Source organism: Lupinus angustifolius, unplaced genomic scaffold (assembly GCF_001865875.1).
Source record: "Lupinus angustifolius cultivar Tanjil unplaced genomic scaffold, LupAngTanjil_v1.0 Scaffold_32_84, whole genome shotgun sequence".
Lineage (NCBI taxonomy): Eukaryota > Viridiplantae > Streptophyta > Magnoliopsida > Fabales > Fabaceae > Lupinus > Lupinus angustifolius.
This window is the reverse complement of record NW_017720729.1, coordinates 26,100-44,428: the sequence shown is the minus strand read 5'-3', so window position 1 is coordinate 44,428 and position 18,329 is coordinate 26,100. Positions and strand designations below refer to the sequence as shown.

General features: G+C 35.1%; 1 protein-coding gene across 2 annotated transcripts in view; it reads right to left on the bottom strand.

The window, feature by feature from the left end:
- LOC109338653 (BEACH domain-containing protein C2-like) overlaps nt 1-18,329 on the bottom strand; it is a 40,237-nt gene that overhangs the window by 5,008 nt on the left and 16,900 nt on the right. Inside the window, exons 11-28 of one of the 2 annotated variants that reach the window (XM_019575932.1) lie at nt 17,701-18,266; nt 17,523-17,607; nt 17,214-17,408; nt 16,280-16,825; nt 16,063-16,206; nt 15,171-15,629; nt 13,494-13,639; nt 11,493-11,562; nt 11,262-11,345; nt 9,227-9,283; nt 9,059-9,127; nt 8,884-8,970; nt 8,685-8,801; nt 7,144-7,293; nt 6,868-6,952; nt 6,637-6,757; nt 6,421-6,517; nt 1,182-1,295 (exon numbers count right to left, since the gene is read on the bottom strand). In XM_019575932.1, the coding sequence (XP_019431477.1) occupies nt 1,182-1,295; nt 6,421-6,517; nt 6,637-6,757; nt 6,868-6,952; nt 7,144-7,293; nt 8,685-8,801; nt 8,884-8,970; nt 9,059-9,127; nt 9,227-9,283; nt 11,262-11,345; nt 11,493-11,562; nt 13,494-13,639; nt 15,171-15,629; nt 16,063-16,206; nt 16,280-16,825; nt 17,214-17,408; nt 17,523-17,607; nt 17,701-18,266 (3,192 nt within the window). Of the gene's footprint in view, nt 1-1,181; nt 1,301-6,420; nt 6,518-6,636; nt 6,758-6,867; nt 6,953-7,143; nt 7,294-8,684; nt 8,802-8,883; nt 8,971-9,058; nt 9,128-9,226; nt 9,284-11,261; nt 11,346-11,492; nt 11,563-13,493; nt 13,640-15,170; nt 15,630-16,062; nt 16,207-16,279; nt 16,826-17,213; nt 17,409-17,522; nt 17,608-17,700; nt 18,267-18,329 lie in introns of those variants that run through there. The other variant, XM_019575934.1, reaches the window with a different exon arrangement.

The window sequence follows — 18,329 nt, the reverse complement described above, 5'->3', positions numbered from 1 at the left end:
TAAGTCCTTAAAAGATGTACATCAGTATAAAATGGAAGGACATACTGGTATATCAAGCCCTCAAAAGTATCAATGTGGTGATGTTTTTAATCTTTGAAGGACTTAATTGATGATAAAAAACTTTCATGGACCTAATTGGTGACACTATTATCTACAGAGGACTAAGTTGAGGATTTTCTCTTATTTATTACTATCACTTTACCTTTTTGGTCCTAGTGCTATCAACCAAAATTGAACTTATAAGCCATTCCCCTTAACCATGCACATGACAACTCATGAATTACCAATTAGCTTGATAGTTTTTTGTATAAAAACCTATTAGATATTAAAAAAGGCCAAACAAAACACAAGGATAAGACACAATGGAAGCAAACTCAAGCATGCATAGATGCTCATTCAGAAAGATGTAATTGTATCAATAAAGTTGCCAAACCAATAAAATCAACCTGCAAATGGAGAACTTCCGCTAATGGCAATTTCTTCAAGTGAGGAACGGTCAAAAGTTGGGATGGTGTTTGTCCGAAATAAGCAATCTGATCTTGGGTGGCACGTTGTTGTACCTTTACTTGTCATGCACAGAAGAAAGTAATAAGTAATAGAAACATGAATATATTTTGATTTTGTGGAGGTTTGATGCAATCAGAGAGGTCTCATGAAAATGTTTCGTGGAAATGTACACAGAATTTATAATGCATAAAGCTTTCCTATCTTTTTATGCCATAAAGTTGGCCAGATGTATTCACTTAAGGTCAATAACAGTACATAAATTCATATATTTAAATAAAATGAAAAAAATTGATCTACAGATATAGAAAACAAAACCTGTAATAGTTATTTATCAGAAATAATAAATGTTTTAAATAGATTGTCATCTAATCTTGCTATGGCAGAGGGTAATTAAACGGAAATTAAGACAAGAGACTCACATCACATATAATTAATTTGGTTTTATGAAAGGAAGGTCGACCATGGTGACAATATTTTAATTACAAAGATCGAGAGAGCGAAATCAGGGGAATTAAAAATACTTGCATATGGTCTTCATTGATTTCGAAAAGGTGTATCTAAGAGAGGTATTGTGGATGCATTGAAGGCAATGGAGAATAAAAAAGATCATATTACCTAGATTCGAGCATTCAAGGATATGAAATCAATAAAGTTGCCAAACCAATAAAATCAACCTGCAAATGGAGAACTTCCGCTAATGGCAATTTCTTCAAGTGAGGAACGGTCAAAAGTTGGGATGGTGTTTGTCCGAAATAAGCAATCTGATCTTGGGTGGCACGTTGTTGTACCTTTACTTGTCATGCACAGAAGAAAGTAATAAGTAATAGAAACATGAATATATTTTGATTTTGTGGAGGTTTGATGCAATCAGAGAGGTCTCATGAAAATGTTTCGTGGAAATGTACACAGAATTTATAATGCATAAAGCTTTCCTATCTTTTTATGCCATAAAGTTGGCCAGATGTATTCACTTAAGGTCAATAACAGTACATAAATTCATATATTTAAATAAAATGAAAAAAATTGATCTACAGATATAGAAAACAAAACCTGTAATAGTTATTTATCAGAAATAATAAATGTTTTAAATAGATTGTCATCTAATCTTGCTATGGCAGAGGGTAATTAAACGGAAATTAAGACAAGAGACTCACATCACATATAATTAATTTGGTTTTATGAAAGGAAGGTCGACCATGGTGACAATATTTTAATTACAAAGATCGAGAGAGCGAAATCAGGGGAATTAAAAATACTTGCATATGGTCTTCATTGATTTCGAAAAGGTGTATCTAAGAGAGGTATTGTGGATGCATTGAAGGCAATGGAGAATAAAAAAGATCATATTACCTAGATTCGAGCATTGTGAAGAGAAATTGGGGTCACAATTAGTGTGAAGAGAAATTGGGGCCATAAAAGATTTTCCTATTGACTACATCAAAAGTAAACTTTGAGTTCCTATATTTTTACATTGGTCATGGAATTGCTAACTGAGCATATCCAAGAGTGGTGCTAGGTGTATGCCTTTTGCAAATGATACAATACTAGTAGGAGACTAGAGAGTGTAAATATATAAGTTAGAAATGTTTAGACAAGCCTTGAAAGCCTGTTGATTTAGTTTGATTAGAAGATGGAGTATACAGAATGAAAGTTTATCATGAGGTGCACTAATTCTATTTTGGAGGTAAATATTGGAGACCATACCAACCACAAGTCACATGATTTAAGTACCTTGTGTCCACCACAAGCAAGTAGCGCAAGACATGTTTCTACAATATGCATGTGTTTCCTCTTAACAGTTCTACGTTGATGATGAGCATAGGGACATGAAATCTAACATACCCAATGATCAAAGAAAGGAAGTGAAAGGTCTAAACTCTTCATCCCAATCACTTTGGACTGCCTTTATAATTTTATTAAATTGAGTTATAACCATTTGAATGAAGTGTTTAAGAATGGTTAGAGTTTAAGACTTTAGTTTGATAAAAAAAATCCAAATGTGTCTAGTATAGACGTCAACAATAGAGACATAGTATCAAAGACCAGGTTGAGAATAGATAGGAGTAGGGCTAAATACAAATCCATATGGACAAGACCAAAAGAAGAATGATATACACTAGTAGAAGAGAGAGCGTACATCGAGCAGATGAAACATTAAATGTACTTTTATAAATGAGGTATCTTACATTAAGAAAGTACATGATGAACAATACTATCATGAGTATGACCTAGTCTACAATGCCAAAGAAAATAAGAGGTGGACTTAACTTGCTAGGCCTAGATACACAATTTGAAGCAATACTAGTTGAATTGAAATCAATAGATTCACGAGTAGAAGACCATAGAAAGCATGAAGTCCCGCTTTAGTGAGTGATCCTCTAAGAAGAAGTTGAGTAGTACTATGAGATTTCACAACAATTATTAGAATGAAACTCAAACAAACACAGGTTATCCTAAGCAAAATCTGACAAATTGATCAGTTTTTTAGAGATAGAAGGAAGTAAGAGTAAATTCTTTGGGGACAGAGTAAGATTGGAATCTAAAGGAAAATAAAAATGTGTAGCACCTACATAATAGAAATGCTAGCACTATTAACCATGAAGATGTGACTTTGCCTAAAGTTCTCAACAAGTTCATGAACCATGGCAGGATTGCTAGTAAGATGGTTGGCGGTACGTGAGTCAAGATACCAGACAGAGGACTTGGCTTCCTTGCCACTAGTACTATCTGTCATACCATATTGAGGATTGTCGAGAAACATGAGCAGGTCATGAAACAAGTGGTTGAAAAAAGATTTGATGAAGAAGATCTAGAGTTGAGATCGTAGAGTGAACCAAGTGAACTAGGCGCATAGAATAAATGGGGTGGTTCATAAGCAGCATAATGTTAGGAAGAATGTGTAGGTCCACCATAATTGTAGTTGTACCCAAAACCTACCTTGTATCTAGTTGGAGCACAATAACAACTGGCCAATTCATGACCAAAGTCGTTACAAAACTCAAAGTAAAAGTGAGACATAGAGAAGTAACAACCACAACCTCCATGACGGCCACCACAATCTCTATAATAACCACCATAACTAACATAGTTACCATAATCCTACAAAAAATTAGGATGAGAAAAATTGTGAGTACAATGAAATCACTGAGTTGGAATACTCTGAACTAAAGAAGAAAGTGAAGGAGGTGTCTGATATGATGGTGGTGTCGTTAGAACATTCTCAGAAAGCACATCAGAAATAGTTTTAAACCAATTTTTTCAAGAACTTCATAAGTGATTAAAAATGATTCTGAAGAATGAACTGCTTGCGGTTCGGGTTGTCTTTCAACTGATGTTATTGTAAGCTGAAATTCCTCATTCAACCGACATACATAAATATCAATAAGTTCACCATGAGAGATTGAGGAACTAGAAGAAATCAACATATCAGCAAGTGATTTGATACTAGGTAGTCAATTGCGGATAGCGAAGCATATGAATTTACATATACAACAATAAACAAGTCTTTATTCCACTAGGTGGGGTTGTCTACATGGATCGACCAACACCATAATACTCTACCATAAATCATGTTTATCAAGAAAACATTGATCTCTAAGTCTTTCTTAATCATTTCACCTATGATTTTTCATCATTTATGTCTTCCTCTAGGAACTGGAATAACCTCCATTTAATCTACACTCCTTATGGGGATTTCTATCTGTCTCCTCCAAACATGTCCAGACCGCCTAAGGTGAGATTCTACCATCTTATATGTGTATATATAAATACATATATTAGAAGAAAAAATATATACGCAATTTTAAGTCTACACATGTATACACAAAAATACTAAAATAAATCATATAACAAATACGGGTATTACAAATTCTAGATGTGATCGAAGCTGGAGGTGGTAATAGAGTTATTCTTCATTAAATTGGACCACAAGATGATTATGTCAAAATTGGTTTCAATCAGTTTGATAAGAGAATCGAAAAGAGACAACGTGCAAACAATTAGGGGCCAAGGAAAATCTTGCTAAGAACAGATGAGGTATGTTCGTGAATTAGGAAGCCTTACAATTTTGTTCTATGTTGATGAAGAACATATAAGCAATCGAACAAGGATACTGGAATTGGGAAGAATAAAGAGAAGAAAGAAGAAAGGTAGAGTTGAGTAAAAACCACATAATCTAGGAAAATCAACATGTTAAGAAGAAGGGAAAAGAAAGGAAAATATTAACTTAACTTGTTAAGGTTTCATCTCAAAACCAATTGAGCATGAGAGGAGTAGCCCAACATATATTTAAACTATACTCGAGACAATGACGCATGCGATATAAGACTTACTTCTCCACATGCCCCCTCCACGGAAGTCTATCACAACAGCAATGTAGCGGGTTATGACCTGTGATTCGGTCACTATATGATTTGTTACAGGTGCTACAACCATATGCCACTATCCACGATGGTGTTACGGGGAACAATCGAAAACCTACTACACTCTGCTATTGTAGTGCCAGGGTGCACTATACACATGAAATATTCGAAAACCGACCTGGATCCTTGAGTGATAGAACACAATTGTAGATTTGACATCCTTCTGCCTTGGTTTAGATTTGCACACGGCATGAATTTCGTGCCATAACTACAATCTACAATGAGTGATAGCAACCAACAACACAAGGTAGAAGATTCTCAGAATGAGAGAATTCAGGATCAAAGAAAATATAGCTTGATCTTGTTCCTCCCATTGTAAGTACAGTGGGTTCACATGATTGATCAATCGACCATCATAATTGTCATACTGAGGAGGAATATTTGTTCCACAGACAAATCTAGAGGCTTGATTGGAGGTAAGTATCGCATTCATTAAATGTTGCCAAATTAAAAAAATTCCTCTCCTTTAATTCAATGGTTGGAAGTTGAGGATTAAGCTTCAACGTAACTGCTTGAAGAAGAGTCACATTCCTAAAGGTTAGTTGTGAAGGAACAAGGGGGGAGGTCCTAGAAGTTTCAGCGTTGGCAATGGCCATGGCTGCGTGATAACATGTAAAATGAGAAGAGAAGTGGGGGAGATAGAAAGCTAAAGCAGCTGTGTTATTTAATTATATGAGAATCATTACATCGTTAAAATGATGAAATGGTATATGTAGCGCTTAGACCTATACTACGTTGTACTGCACTATTAAAACTGCCATTGGCTGAGTGTACAACTTTCATAACTCTAACTAACTCTATAACAGGTAAGGTATGCTATACTACGTCTCTAATAGAAAGCAAGTCTGAGGATAGATTTTTTCTTAGAAATAGGAGCAACATTAATCACAATATATTAGATCTAAATTTGAACTAGATCCCAACTGTGTGGTTTCTCAACTGAGTCCTGTATAACGTGGCTCTACCAGTTAAACCTAACAAAAAAGTAGGTATTTCAAACTGTGGCAGTTTTAATCAAAATGTGAATTTAATATCAGACATGTGGTAAATTAAAGGATTTTTCTTCCCTCTCATCTTCTCTCCCCAATAGCTTGGGCTATTGACAAACTGACAACTAACTGAAGGTAAAAGGATTATCAGGTTCGTCAAGCTTAAGTAAGTAATCTCATGTACAGTTAAAAATTATGCAAGCAGACACATATAAATTAACATGTCAGGGGCTCAAGCCCATAGAAATGCAGTACTGGGAGGGGCAGCCTCAGTATCATGAATGAGATTAGTCACAAACCCAAAGGGTATGCAGATACAAATTATAAAATATTATAATTAACATGTGCATTTAACTTTTTAGAGGAAGAAGGTAGCAGTCATATCTCAATTAAGGATGTGCTCATATTTTGATGAACCTTTCTCTTTTTCTTTCCGAGTTTGAGATCTCATTTACTGAAATGACGAAGCGAATAAAAAATATGGAGAAGAAAAGGAGACATACTGGGTCAGATATTTTATCAATATCCACTGCTCCTTCATAAGTGATATAAAAGAAAACATTATTTGCTGCAATAGCTTCTTTTCCCTGTTGCTTATACCTGCATCCAGGTCCAAATAATTAATGTAATGACATGTATATAGTTAGGAAACTATTAAAGAAAATAGAAATTTAAAAATGAATGTTATAGATGCAAACTGAGAAGAGGAAAAGGCCTACCCAAAGATAAGGTCAATCCACTCATGCAAATGAGCAGATACATACTCGCTCTCTAGAGCCATCCTATGCTTATGCACAAAGTCATCTGGATTTTCAGCCCAAGCAGGAAGTCTTACAGTATCTGACAGAACAAACAGAAGTAAATTAGACAGTGTTTTCAACTATAATAAGCATGTGAATATACCACGGGTATTCCCAAAAAAACAATACAGAGAATCTTAATGAATATACCAGGTTTTCCTCCAAGTTGTGTTGTACCAAAATCAATTGAATTTTCATTTGTGAGGATCTCGGGGAGGTAAAATAGCTCAGGAACCTAACAAGTAGGATACAGGAAAAAAACAGCTTAAGATAAAAATCCCAATATAGCCATGATAAGCATTTAATATATAAGTAAAACTGTTTAAATCCATCAAGAATGACGGATATCAACCAAAGGGACAAAAGAATCTACTCATTATACACATCTATCAACCAACAATTTTCTTATAAATTTAATAAACATACCAATTCCTTCACATCACTCATGTCCTCAAGAACTCCATTCCAAGTGGCAGAAATATCAGAAAACATCCGATCTGCATGATCAAATTTTCCACCTTGCAGTTTGATTGCAAGGGTAGTGAATGGTTCAACCCTAACAAGATAATACAAAACCTGTAAAAAGAAGATAATAACCATTAACCAATAAACAATCTGCAACTATATTCAGTCATGCTCGATGACAGCACATGTTGAGCAATTACTTCTATTGTCATTATATTAAATAGTGTAAGTATAACATCACACATCAACTTCATGACTTATTCTATGATATTAGTACAAACAAGGAAAAATTAAATTCAGAAACCAAAAAGAAACACTGATTCTGACAAAAAAATTATAAGATATATGATCACAATGTTTAGGGTTATTGGCTTCAGTTAGATGATAATTTTTCAGTCTCTTTAAACTTGGTTGACATTCCTTATATGTTAATCAGTCTTAACATAATGTATAAGCCATAATTGGATTAGTATTATTAGGAAGCCGAAAAAACTCAGTTTTACATACTAAAACATTCTAGCTATAATAGCCTATGTGGCTTCCCTTCAACATCATCTGCCCCAAAAGCTAAAAAACCTCATCCCTTTTTTTTGTGAACTTTTAATGCTGTGAGTTTAGATGATCCTATTCATGGTGCTTCCAACATACTAACACAATGCAGCCAAAACATATAAATTTAATGAGGATTGTTGAAATTATAGGTTTTAAATATGGAAGGAGAAAATAAATGCTCAAGTAAATTGTACTGATACAATTGTGAATGATTATGAAATGATAAAAGACATAACACTATCCATTATTTATACTAATACTAAACTCTCAATTAAATAAGGAAACAAACTATAAAAGATAAGATAAAGTAATCTCAATACTACGAGAACTTCTAAGATACTCTAAACAAATCTAAGATATAATAACGATAATATAAGATATTCTCTCTATATCTAAGTATCCTCTAGATATTCTCGATAAGATAATTTAAGATATTCTGGAATATTTTCATATATTCTAAAGATGTTAATTCAAGCTAACTAGACAAGCTAGGATTAAAGAATGCATACATAAGAGAGAAAGTTGGAGTAACATCTATGGTAGAAAATATGGAACAATCTCATCTTTTAGTCGAGTTACTAAAGGTAAAGGGAAACCTAAAAAACTATAGGTGGAACAATTAGGAGATATTTAGAAATTTGCGGTTTGTCAATAAACATGATTTACAATAGAGCATTATGATGCTACTTGATCCATATAATGGACCCCACTTAGTGATGAGAATAAGGCTTTGTTATTGTTATGAGAGCATATGCCAAGGGATCACATTACACATTAGCACTAAGTGCACAAGAAAAGCTTCATATGGATCAAGTCTTCTAGACAGCACCAATTTGATTTTAATAAAAAAAAGACTAAAACCGAAACCAATAGTTTTCATGCAGTCATCAAGGTATAAGAATAGTCCTATAAAAAATTATGAAAAATTGAGGAAAAAAGGCAAAACCCACTGTTCCTGCACTGGAGTAGTGTGACCCGTAATGGAATTTGGGGATGACAGGATCATCAAAGCTAGAATATCTTTCTTGAAACTTTTTCAGACGATCTGGGTTTAGTGCCCCAATAGGCTGGCATCATATCGAAAGCAATCATTATTAGAACATAAAAAAAATCGTTTGAACTTGTTGAAACAACATTCAAGAAAAATACCTTTGAAAGGTCACGGTAAGAAGAAGGATTAGAAAGATCCAAGCTCTCTGAGCTGTAATCAGAAAGAATCCAGGGGAAAACTGGATACTGGCAAAAATAAATAACAATAATAAATAATATGGAAATAGGGTTTACAAATGTAATCATAGAATGAAGTAAATAAGAGAGAATATACTTGTGTCAAATCATTATAACTACGTCCAGCCAGTGTGTTGAGTTGCATTAGATATTCAAAATTACTAATCTGCACAATGGCATCATAAAATCCATTTACGTCAGCAACAAAATGAGCAAATCATATAAGAAACTAATATATCAGAATGAGTTAGGTTTCACTTCTTACCTCCCACCTAGCCCAACGCTCCATAAGTTGAGTTCTTTTCAAAAGTTGTTCAGGCCTCTGCAACAAGAAATTACATTCTGAAGTTCTTGGGAAACACCATATATCAATGCAACATCAAAACTAAGAAAAAAGGGGATCGGGCATGGACAGAAGAAAAAATATGAGAATAACCATTACTTCAAACTGATTTCAGTATCAGCATCCGATATGTTATACGGACCATATTAGATATTTCTTAAATACCATTAGATACGTTTAGCCTATAACTTTCAAGGTCAAAATATATTTTTGGTCCCTAAACTTAATACTCATTTCAATTCGGTCCCTGTAGGATTAAATCTTTCAATTTACTCCTTATACATACAATCACTTTCAAATTGGTACCTATTCTCTGCTGAAGTGAATATATGGACCATATTAGTGTGAAGCATAGTTACATGGTAAATAGGTACTATTAGAGAATAAGCCTTTAAGTCTTACTCAATTAACTGTTAGCTTAATTTGTTATGCTGTAACAGTGTAGCTTTTCTGTTTGTAACAGCTTTTGGCAGTTAAAGTTTAGTTAGTTAGAGGAGGTGACTTAATGTACACGTCACCTCCTATAGTCTCTTCTTTGTATTGCTTTCCCTTTGTTATATAAAGGGGTTAGCTTCATCATTGTAAATCAATCAAAACTGATTCAATATACACATTTCTCTCATTTCCTTTCTTTTATGTTTCTGAGTTTTAATACTTTTACAGGTACGAGGAGGTGATTCAATTGGGTACAGGATTTGACACATTTTACATTAATTTTAGGAGACATTCTTTATCATGAACTCAATATGTGGTACGATGAATTTGATATGTAGGGTAAATGAGAGAATCATGTAACTATGATGTGACGAATCAGAATCAAATTAAAAATTAATGTTACTTATATGGACCAATTTGAACCTATATTTTTGGTCAGAGTTACAGTTATTTTCAACTTGGTCCTTACACTTGATTGTGTCATAGACGACAATACCAAATTACAAACAACTATAAGTAGAGAGATTAAAAGTTGAAGAAAACAATCACTGAGACAAATTAAGAATGAATATGATGCATACGGGCCAATTTTTTTATTTCAACAGTCTTTCTTTTAGTTTTTTAATATCTGTAGCAATACAAGTGGGATATGACAATGATTAGAAAAATTGTATTATTTTATTGTGTATACATAACCTCACTTATGCAACATCTGTTTCAATTTTAGATTTGTGTTTTATGTTGATATTTGTTGGAAAATAAAGAAGTCTAACACTGGATGGAAATGAGAGAAGTAAATAAAATACAAACCTTGGAATGCACTAGTCCATTTGCCTAAAGCTTTAGGCATTTTGGACGAAGTTGCATCACTCAAGGCCACTCAAACATGAAGAACACTAGCTCAATCTCTCACATTGCTAGAGTTGGAAATAGCCCATTATAGATTTCAGCAATAATATATTGATTTTATATGTTGTATCTTAGCCAGTTAGCCGTATTGTGTCCTATAGTTTTTTAATGTTACATTTTTGATGTATTATTTGAGCTACATTCATGTTAATTATCTTTAGCTGTGCTTCCTAGGAAAGGGGCATGTGAATGTAACATTTCCGAGAAGTCACAACATAAGGCAATTAACTAATTATTATTGTTATCTTTATCTGTCTATGATGTTCTATGATGTGTGTTGTTGGAAACGAATCCTATAATTTCCAAGGACTTATTTTGAACTCCAAATTTCATTTGGGTTGGATTAATCATTTGGCCTCCTTTTGGTGCTATGCTCATGGTCTTGTTCGGGGAGTTTCTTAGTTAAATGTGCAGAGAGTCTGGCATGCTCTGTCATTGACTTAATCTCATGGGTTTTCTTGTTTCTTTTTTGTTTGCTAATGAGGATGCTCATCCTTTCTTTGGATTCACCTCTTCTCATTCAATAAATGGCTTTTTCTATTGAAAAATTGTTATCATTAGCCTGGATGGGAAAGACATTCAAAAAAATCAATTCTAACAGAAAAAAAATTACCTGGGTAGCTAAGTATATATTGTTCAGATGAGGAGGTCGTGCTTGAACAATTGCTCTATATACATTTCTTCTGCTTTCACTACTCTGAAAAGGAAATTCGGGAATATAAGTGTGCAACACTTAACAACCATCAGTAAAGCGTCCAGAATTATATCAGATCTGGTTATAGATCTATAAATCCAAGAAGATTATAAAAATAAAAGAATGAATGGCACGTTTAAGAAGAAATACCCCAAAGTCAAAGAAGAAGTTCGAACGGTCCAACATAAATAGCTCCAGTGCACTTCTTCTCAGGAGATACCTGTAACACAAACCAATAATGATAAACAATTAAAAAAGTTATTTTTCCTAAAGTACACTCAATATGAACAATAACTTGCACAATAATTAAAACTATCCTGCAAAAATCCTCATGTAAATAGATATTGACCATTTCAGTAAAACTTCAGTTAGTAAAACCTCGTGTAACTTGCAAATAATAAAAATTATCCTACAATAACTTGTCCTGTAGTACTTTTCGTAGGATTGACCATTTTAGGATTACCAGAGCGCACTAGGTGAGCCCCGTAAATAGATATTTTAAGGTTCAAAACACATTTTTGATCTCAATGAACATGATTTATAGAGCATTATGACATCGTTCGATCCATGTACTGACCCTATCTATTGGGACTAAGGCTTGGCTATTGTTGTTGGCTAAGGTTCAATACAGTCATAATCGTAAAAATAAGCTGACAAATTTTATGGTAGTATGCAGTTTTTGTAGTCCATTAATGTGTGTGGATGACAGTATTCTTAAAGGGTTTCTTTGCCCCAATAATTCATTGGGTATAGAATAGAAGCTTCCCTATGTTTTTCTCCACATGGTTGCTCCAAGAGCATTTTTATCTCAGAATAGTGATGAGCATGGGAAGCTGTGTTTGATATGTAGGCAACCGTATTTTATTTAAGGCCTGAATATGTGTTTAAGTCCCTATAATGTAGGGATCTTCTGATTCAAAAATAAAAGGTTGTGTTGCATCCCTATAAAGTTCAAAATATGGCATTTTGGGTTTCGACCTTAACTTGCCTATGTTAAGTGTTGATGGTATGTATGACATATTGCGGTGGGGACTAAAACTAAAAAGTCCTACATTATACGAACTAAAAACATAAACTATTTCTTCGCCTACCTTGCCTTCACATGCATGGGAGTGCTACTTTATAGGGACTAAAGACAAAAGCTTTGCTTCTCCTCTGTCTACCTTTCTTCTTCCTTCCCATCCTTTACAACCCTAGACTTAAAGAAATGATCAAATAGTGATATATCTCCCTCCTAAGACCTCAAAACCTCAACAACATTATAAGTTAATAGTTAGTAGCATATAGCAAGGACCGTTTATGGTCACTACAATTTCAAGAGACGGGCAAAAAGGTTTCATTATCACACACCTCTCTACCCCTTTTTCTGCAATTCCAGTGAACCCTTCTACCTTCTTAGTTCTTATCAATACACCTACACACACCCAAAGTGGTGGAACAACAACAATAGCAACAACAAGAAAGAACTCTGCTCTTTTTCTCCACAACTACTCACATCCAAAGTGGTGGAACAACAACAATAGCAACAAGAAAGAGCTCTGCACTCTCTCTGCTGTCATATTTCATAAACACGAGTAGCCAAATTCCTACCCCACGAATGAAACCATTCCATTGTTAAGATATTTTAAACATGTGGTGGGATGAAATGGAATTGGAGGAGTCCATCCCACTACATAGTACATACTTACAAGCAACATTTATGAAAGGAAGAAACCAGATTGCACTGGCCCAGAGACCAGTTCGAAAGTTTCCTGGTCAGAATGGCCAGGTTGTTCAGGGGCACAGCTATGAAAGGAAGAATAATTGTTTACCCCCCTAAGCCAACAAACATAACAAATGCAAAAATGTAAGGAAATATATATAGAGAGAGAAAGAAACCATAGGCAGAACACAAAACCAAAGCTACAAAGATTATCATGTCCAATAGCAAGTCTAAGGACTGAATATGCCCCCAAAATCATCTCTAGCACAACAAAGTTTAAGGCATAAGCTGAGGATTACTCTACTTTATGGTGAAATTAAACTAACAAGAAACTATGGCTAATAATAAATATTATCTACATCTGTACAGTCAGCATATAAATCACCATTGAAGTAACGTGTGCATAATAGAATGCGTATATAATAAAAAAGTCAACAAAATGAATTCACCTCCGGCTATAAATTTGATGAAGAGATGACATTGACCAGCTTCGATCCTTTTCTTGGTACCCTATGTCAGAACTAAAATTCAAACCATCCCTCATGGTGCTGGCTTCACGGTTATCAACTATAAAATTTATCCTCCTACTGGTTACCTACAACAAGACAACTGCAATTCACACTAGTGCAATTACAACACCTAAACCAAGAAAAAAATATCAAATCCTTCATGCATCTGTCCCATGACAAAAATATTGAGTGCAAATGTTCAAGTTCAGGCATTAAGAACCTTCAGCAAAAAATTTCCATATTTTTTTTATTATAGGGAGCAAGCAAAAGTTACAGAAACCATGGGAGAATAATAAAGTAATCAAAACCAAAGTACCATGGGCTTGAGTCATAGAGATTTGATAAAGTTTTATGTTGGTTGTCGATTGCCTAACACAACTTTCACCTTTTATCTAGGTTAGGACCAATTATGTACACCATTGGTTTGAGTACGTAAAAAAAACATTTATAATTGTAATCACATTATCCATGTCCGCAAAATGTTTACTAGTATTAGAGTAGTTCCTATTATCCTCTATTGTATTCTCTCCTTTGCCATTGTGCCACGCGTGCTATTCATTCAACTCTTATGTATATATGGAGTAATTATTGTTTCATAACTAACAATTGAATAAGAGAATGATTTTTCACTTTCCTCTTCTCTTTTCTCCTTCTTTTTAAATTAAGCTTTTCTAACATGGTATCAGAGCTTCTCGATCCTGATTTCACTGTGATTGTGATTGTGGCTTCGCTTTTCACCACTGAATTTGTTCCTCAATTGTGGCTTCGTTTTTCATCACTGAATCTTCAGTTTCCATCACTGAATTTGTGGCCTAGGGTTTCGTTTTGTTCCTCAATTGTGGCTTCGTTTTTCATCAGTGAATCATCAGTTTTCATCACTGAATTTATGGCCGAGGGTTTTGTTTTGTTCCTCTCCTTCACAGATTTGTTCATTTGTTACTGTTGCACTGATTCATGGTGGATTCATCGCCTTGGATTCAACGATTCATCGCTGGTTTGTGATTCGGTCATTGCTGTTTCTCGTTGATTTGACTTGCGATTTGTTCGGTGTTGTTTCTCGTTGTATTGATTTGCGATTCTCCTTTTGTTGTTGGTGGCTTTGAGTTTGTGGCCTAAGGTTTGCATGACTGATTTGTGCACTAATTTTTTGTTGCTGGTTGCTTGAAGATCCTTAAAAAGGCTCTATCCCTCTCGTTTTGTTGTTCTCAGAGACAAACTTCATCTTACTGATGGTTTTTCTGCTCAGCTAGGCTAGCTGTTTAGGTGGCTTCAGTTTCTAGGGGGAATATTAGAGTAGTTCTTATTATCCTTTATTGTATGGTGAGAATCCACTAAGCTAAAGAAACCACTTTGTAAGCTGTAGATTACTTTTGACATCAACTAAATGGAACTTAATCCAAACCAAGGTATTTGCTAAAACCGAAAGTGTAAAAAACGTATACAGCCATTTTTTCAGAACATAATTACTTTTGATAAATTATTTATTAAATTGATAAAATAACTGAAATGGACACCAGTTTTATTTCTCTCCTCACCCAATAATTGAATATATCATATAACCCAAAAAATACATTGTAGAACTATTAATTACATTTAAAATAAAGCAGTAAAGCTTACTTGGAAGGTTCCCTGTACAACCCTAAGTGCCTGGACCATTGATGATGGCAGCTCGAGAACAATTCTTTCATCAAGTTCACTTGGCACATATCCAGGTGCAATGTCTGAAGAACTTTGAACAACACTTTGATCACTCGCAAGTTGAGAATTACCCGATTCTAAAGATGTATGTACAGTTTGTTCAGCTGATTCAGAAAATATAGGCTGATTCTCTATTTTATCTTCAAAATCATCAGCCCTGGCATCCAAATTATCAATTTCAACCTGTTCTTCATCTACATTTATGCTCTCTGTTGAGATTGCTTCTGCAGACAAAATTGGAGCACTCTGATCATTATTTTCTTCCCCCAAATAATTATCATAATTGGCAGCAGCTAAATGATCAGAGCCTTGGTAATTCCTCTTCAAACATCTTCTCATTCGGGAAGAACTTTCCATAAAGTCTAGCTTCCAGAAAATCTAGAAAATTATAAAATAATAAGCATGGGAAAATGGATTGTATATATCAAACTTAGATTTCAATAACATTTTAATAGAAGAGAAAATCATTTGGGCAGATAAAGAATCCTCCAAGAACATCCTTAAAAGGAAAGGAAAGCATAACCAAATGAAAAATCAGAGCATCAGCTCCAAAGAGCAATCCAATTCTTCTGCAGAAAGAAAAGCTCCCCACATAAATGCTAAACGCAAAAGCACGAAAAGTCTAAACACCCTGAATTGAATTCTAGGATTTTATTCCAGCCATATATACAGCCAAAAAGAGAAAGCAATACACCATGAACAGTTATATACTCTTCATACTCATTAAAAGAGAGTTTATGTACATGGAGATGAGAAGGTACAAAGCATGCAAGTTTCAATTTCAACAATGTACAGTTATATCACGACATACACGAGGTGGGCTGTATAAGTGATCTGCAAAAGGTCCAAAAAGACTTCTCATCTCGATTAACTGGCGAACAAGCTTGCACCATGAACGAATTCCAGTATGGATCCGATGCCGAGATAATATATCTACTTGAGCACGCCTGTCGATCTGGAAAACAATAAATATTTATCACCAGTATCTCATTATAATCTGAAAACCATAGTACAATTAACAAACAAACCTCAGACCGTTGCATATTCCTTGCTAGGGCAAAACTGGCAACAAGAACAGCAATAAATTTATATGACAAAGCATTGAAATCTTTCCCATACACCGACTTTGTATCAACTGGGTGCAAACATTCCATCCAGGCAACTCCCATTGCTTCAGTTATATTCCACCTCTTAACTCGCTCCATATCACTAGCATTCCTTCGCTGTGCAGACGTGGCCATAGCAACAGCACTAAGACCTCTTCCGGAACCAATCCTAGAAAATCGCTGCAGATCACGAGCAGCTGCCAAAGCAGCAGCTTTTGCAGCAGCTCTGTTCTTGGGTAAGGGTGGTGTTTTATTAGGGGCTTCTAGAGGTTTCTGAAAACTTGAAAATGTATGAAGCCTAGCTTGTTTGCGTTCAAGCAATGACGTATCACGCCTAAGATGGGCATTTGTAGACGGAGCATTGATTTCACCACCTGAAGTACCGGCCGCAATCATAGCCAAGGCCATTGCAGCAGGTGGGGATGCAAAAGCAGCAGCCCAGGCTGGAGTTATCATAGCAAGAGCAGCCTGAAAGAAATGTCAGTAAAAAAATTTATGTTGCAAAATCATATAAGTGAATAGAATAATAGCATCATAAAGAAGGTCATTTTCAGATTATCACTTGAACTTCATAGTAAATCCATTATTGCAGTGACAAGCAAACAAACAAAGACATATATAACTATTTGACAGGAACAAAAGAACATGCAAATTTAACGGTATTCCATATTTACAGTTAGCACACAGTTAATGAAGATCCCTAATTACTCAAAGTTCATTGTGTAAAGTTTAATGAAAACATGACATATATACTATAGAAAGAAACCTAGTGTTAACAAAGAAAAATATGAGCATAATGTGGGCACATACACATGAGTACATCTATACTATAGTTCACATATTCACAATAAGTTACCTCGGTTGGAAGGGCATCAGAAACTAGTGCAGCATCATCCACAGTAAAAGGATTCAAACCATCAGCGGTTGCAAGTTCATGAATTCCAGCCAAAATGGGTCGCCACCTCCTTAAGACAGCAACAAATGGTGGTAAAACAGCCTCGAGATACTGCTTACGAAGAGGCTTTTGGTCAATGCCAACAGCATGGTATACCTGACCAGATGTTGTACTATGGTAAGTGTGATGATTGTGCACAAATGACACGTACCACGGATAGCAATCTAACAGTAAGCAAGAACCAGAATGTTTGAAGATGAAAATACTAACCTCAGAATAAATCACGCAAGATGCTACCAAGACTCTTTGTCTCTTAGAATCAGAAATTGGCATGTTGAGAACAGGTGAGAGAACACTGTTCAAATTATAAGCAAAAATAAGACAAGATTAACCCATTTACGGTACCATCAGTTTGTTTTAAATATGTTAGATGCAGAGGTTGCTTTACCTCCACAAAAGTGCTGAGTGTGGTTTCCTTCCTTCAGAAGTCATATCATCATTACTTGCATTCTTCATCAGCATATGTTCTTCCCCATCATCATCTTCCCTCATCGATAGAAGAACCATCCGAAGCATGCACAAGAATGGTTGATCACTGTCTAATAACTGGTATAATGCAGCCATCGCTCCCATTCCAGTACCTGACCCTCCACCTATACCAAGACCACCCCCAAGACCAGACTCATCTAGCAATAATGCTTGGAGCATTGCCATGGACTTCTTCACCAAAGGAAGCTCAATCCAGTTGCCATTGATATCTTTCTCCAAAGCAGACTTCCAAAAATCCCACCCACTTCCACCAGCAATAAATGAAGCTGTATTTGAAGGAAGGCCGACACCATACCACAAACGACTCCTATATTTCCATCCATTAGCTAAATCCTTAGCACAAGAACCATATGATGCAAAAGCACATGAAACAGATTCATAAGGCTCAGCTGCAGCTGCTGCAGCAAGCCTTTCCATCACTGAAGTAGAGATCTGACCATTTGCATCAGCCATTGAAGAAAGAACCTAAAAACATTTGACAGCGTCACAATATAGAGATAAAGTAATAAACAAATGTTAAACTAGAAA